Raw genomic sequence first — 2,009 nt, 5'->3', positions numbered from 1 at the left:
CTGTAACTATATATCTTAAATTTATAACCTGTTTTGCCTAGCTGCTGAATTTTATCGTACCCATTGATATTATCTCATTTCTATCGATCAAATATTTCACTTTTGCTTGGTGAGGACAGGGAAAATATGGAGCAAGCTATTAAACTGAGCTGATACTTATATGGAGCAAAAAAAGAATGAAAAAATACAAGCTGTGTAAACTGCGTGATCTGTGTAATCTGTGCAATCTGTGTATATTGTGTAAGCTGTGTATGACGCTTAAAATGATCTAGCTTTGTTTTAATTCAAATGTGACGATCTTAAAAGCTCCCCTATTAACAAATTTCTCTATCTTATTGTATCATTTACATCATTTGATCTATATTAAATATTAGAAAAATTAAATACCTAATGACTCTCTTTGAGAGATAGAAGAAGGGTCGAAGTAAGGTACTTCTGCTAAGGAACTTACCCGGGTTCCATGTCTATCGTCATTATCTTGGTCATAGTCACCTACTGCATAGTGTTGTGAAATACGATTATCCCAAATAGCTGAAGTTCCAAAACCCTCTTTTGAAGGCTGCCAACGAAAACGTACCTGTATATCTAAATTTTTTTCGAATATACCAAACAAATACTCTAAAACAATCCGAGACTCAGTGGGCTCTAGCCCAACAATTTTTGTTGTCATCGCCCTATTAACAAAAAGTGATTTCCAACCTGTAGCTGGATGGGTCCTAATTATTGGATGTTCACGCTCAATGTAGACTGGACCTTTCAATGGGTCATCTCGATCCAAGTATGGGTGAGCTGACCGATAAATTGCTGTTTTACCGTCCAAAAATGTTTGAAATGCTAATGACAACTTATCGTATGCAGCATAACCAGAACTCCAAATTGTATCTCCACCATTTTCTGGTATAGTATCATTATGTAAATGAGTAATACCGGCAGGCTGTTTTTCATGTACTAAGTCCGTATGAAAAACAGTATTTTTTATTTCCTTCCTAAAGTCTTGTTTGCGATCATTCAAATCATTAAGAAACTTTCTCCAGATAACTGTAATCCCACTACCTTGTAATTTGTCGTCGTAGGATTGATCTGGAAGTGGGACATAACGCGCTTGAGGATGTCTTTCAATTTGTCCCCAGTATTTACCCAATTCTAATTGTTTCTGAGGCGATAAATCCTGACCTCTAAAAAAAACAACAACCCTTTCAGCCACCAACAAAGCTAATTCATCTCTTTGATTATCATCTAAATCTGCCAATTGCAACCCAATAATTTCAGTACCTAAGTGCTTTGTTAGATGCTGTACTTCCTTAGCAGCGCTTAGAAGAGCCCTTTTATGTGGATCAGCTTTTATCGCACGTTCTATGTAAGGAAAGACCTCGTTTCTTATCTCATATGCTTCATTAATAAACCGTGGAATACTCTTTGGATCAGGAATTACAGGATATCCTTTGGATAACTCAATACCAGCCTTTTCAAACCTAGTTCTTGCGGGTGCTGGCAAATATTTTAACCATTTGAGTTGATACTCTTCTCTATCTAATAGTATGCTTTTACTAACAGGTTTCAAAGTTGCCAATTCTTCAAGATTTTGATAAAATTTGTCACCTGAATTATTTTCTGTTGCGCTTGGAGACATTTTGTTCTATTGGAGACCCTTTGAAAAAACCCTCTGCGTTAAATTAGAGCAGTTTTATAGTGAGCAAAACAAACTGTGGTCTCACACATCACCACAGTTATTTTCTCAGTTATTCAATAAACTTCGAACTGTGGTATATATTAGGTATGTGAAATTAGAAACATGTTATTTTGTTTTGATGTTGGGGGTAAGATGATACACTTTCGCATCATTGGAATTCAATGACAATATTAAAATGGTTAGACTGCTTCTGTAATAAGACTCTTTTATTTAGTAAATGGGTTATTTTTTTAGCTTATTATCATTATCTAAAAGAATTTCGATAAAAATTCTTCAGTAACTCTAATTTCTTTAAGAGAAACAATAATTCTCGAAAGAA

General features: G+C 34.8%; 1 protein-coding gene across 1 annotated transcript; it reads right to left on the bottom strand.

Moving 5' to 3' along the window:
* Positions 1-379: 379 nt before the first annotated feature.
* On the bottom strand, positions 380-1,630 carry AC631_05925 (TauD/TfdA dioxygenase family protein; the record flags this gene model as incomplete). Its single annotated transcript, XM_015614754.1, has 1 exon — positions 380-1,630. The coding sequence occupies one exon, from the start codon at positions 1,628-1,630 to the stop codon at positions 380-382; it is 1,251 nt and encodes a 416-aa protein (XP_015464418.1).
* Between the last annotated feature and the right edge of the window lie 379 nt (positions 1,631-2,009).

This window comes from Debaryomyces fabryi (genome assembly GCF_001447935.2).
Source record: "Debaryomyces fabryi strain CBS 789 chromosome Unknown contig00346, whole genome shotgun sequence".
NCBI lineage: Eukaryota > Fungi > Ascomycota > Pichiomycetes > Serinales > Debaryomycetaceae > Debaryomyces > Debaryomyces fabryi.
This window is presented reverse-complemented; position numbering and strand designations above follow the sequence as displayed.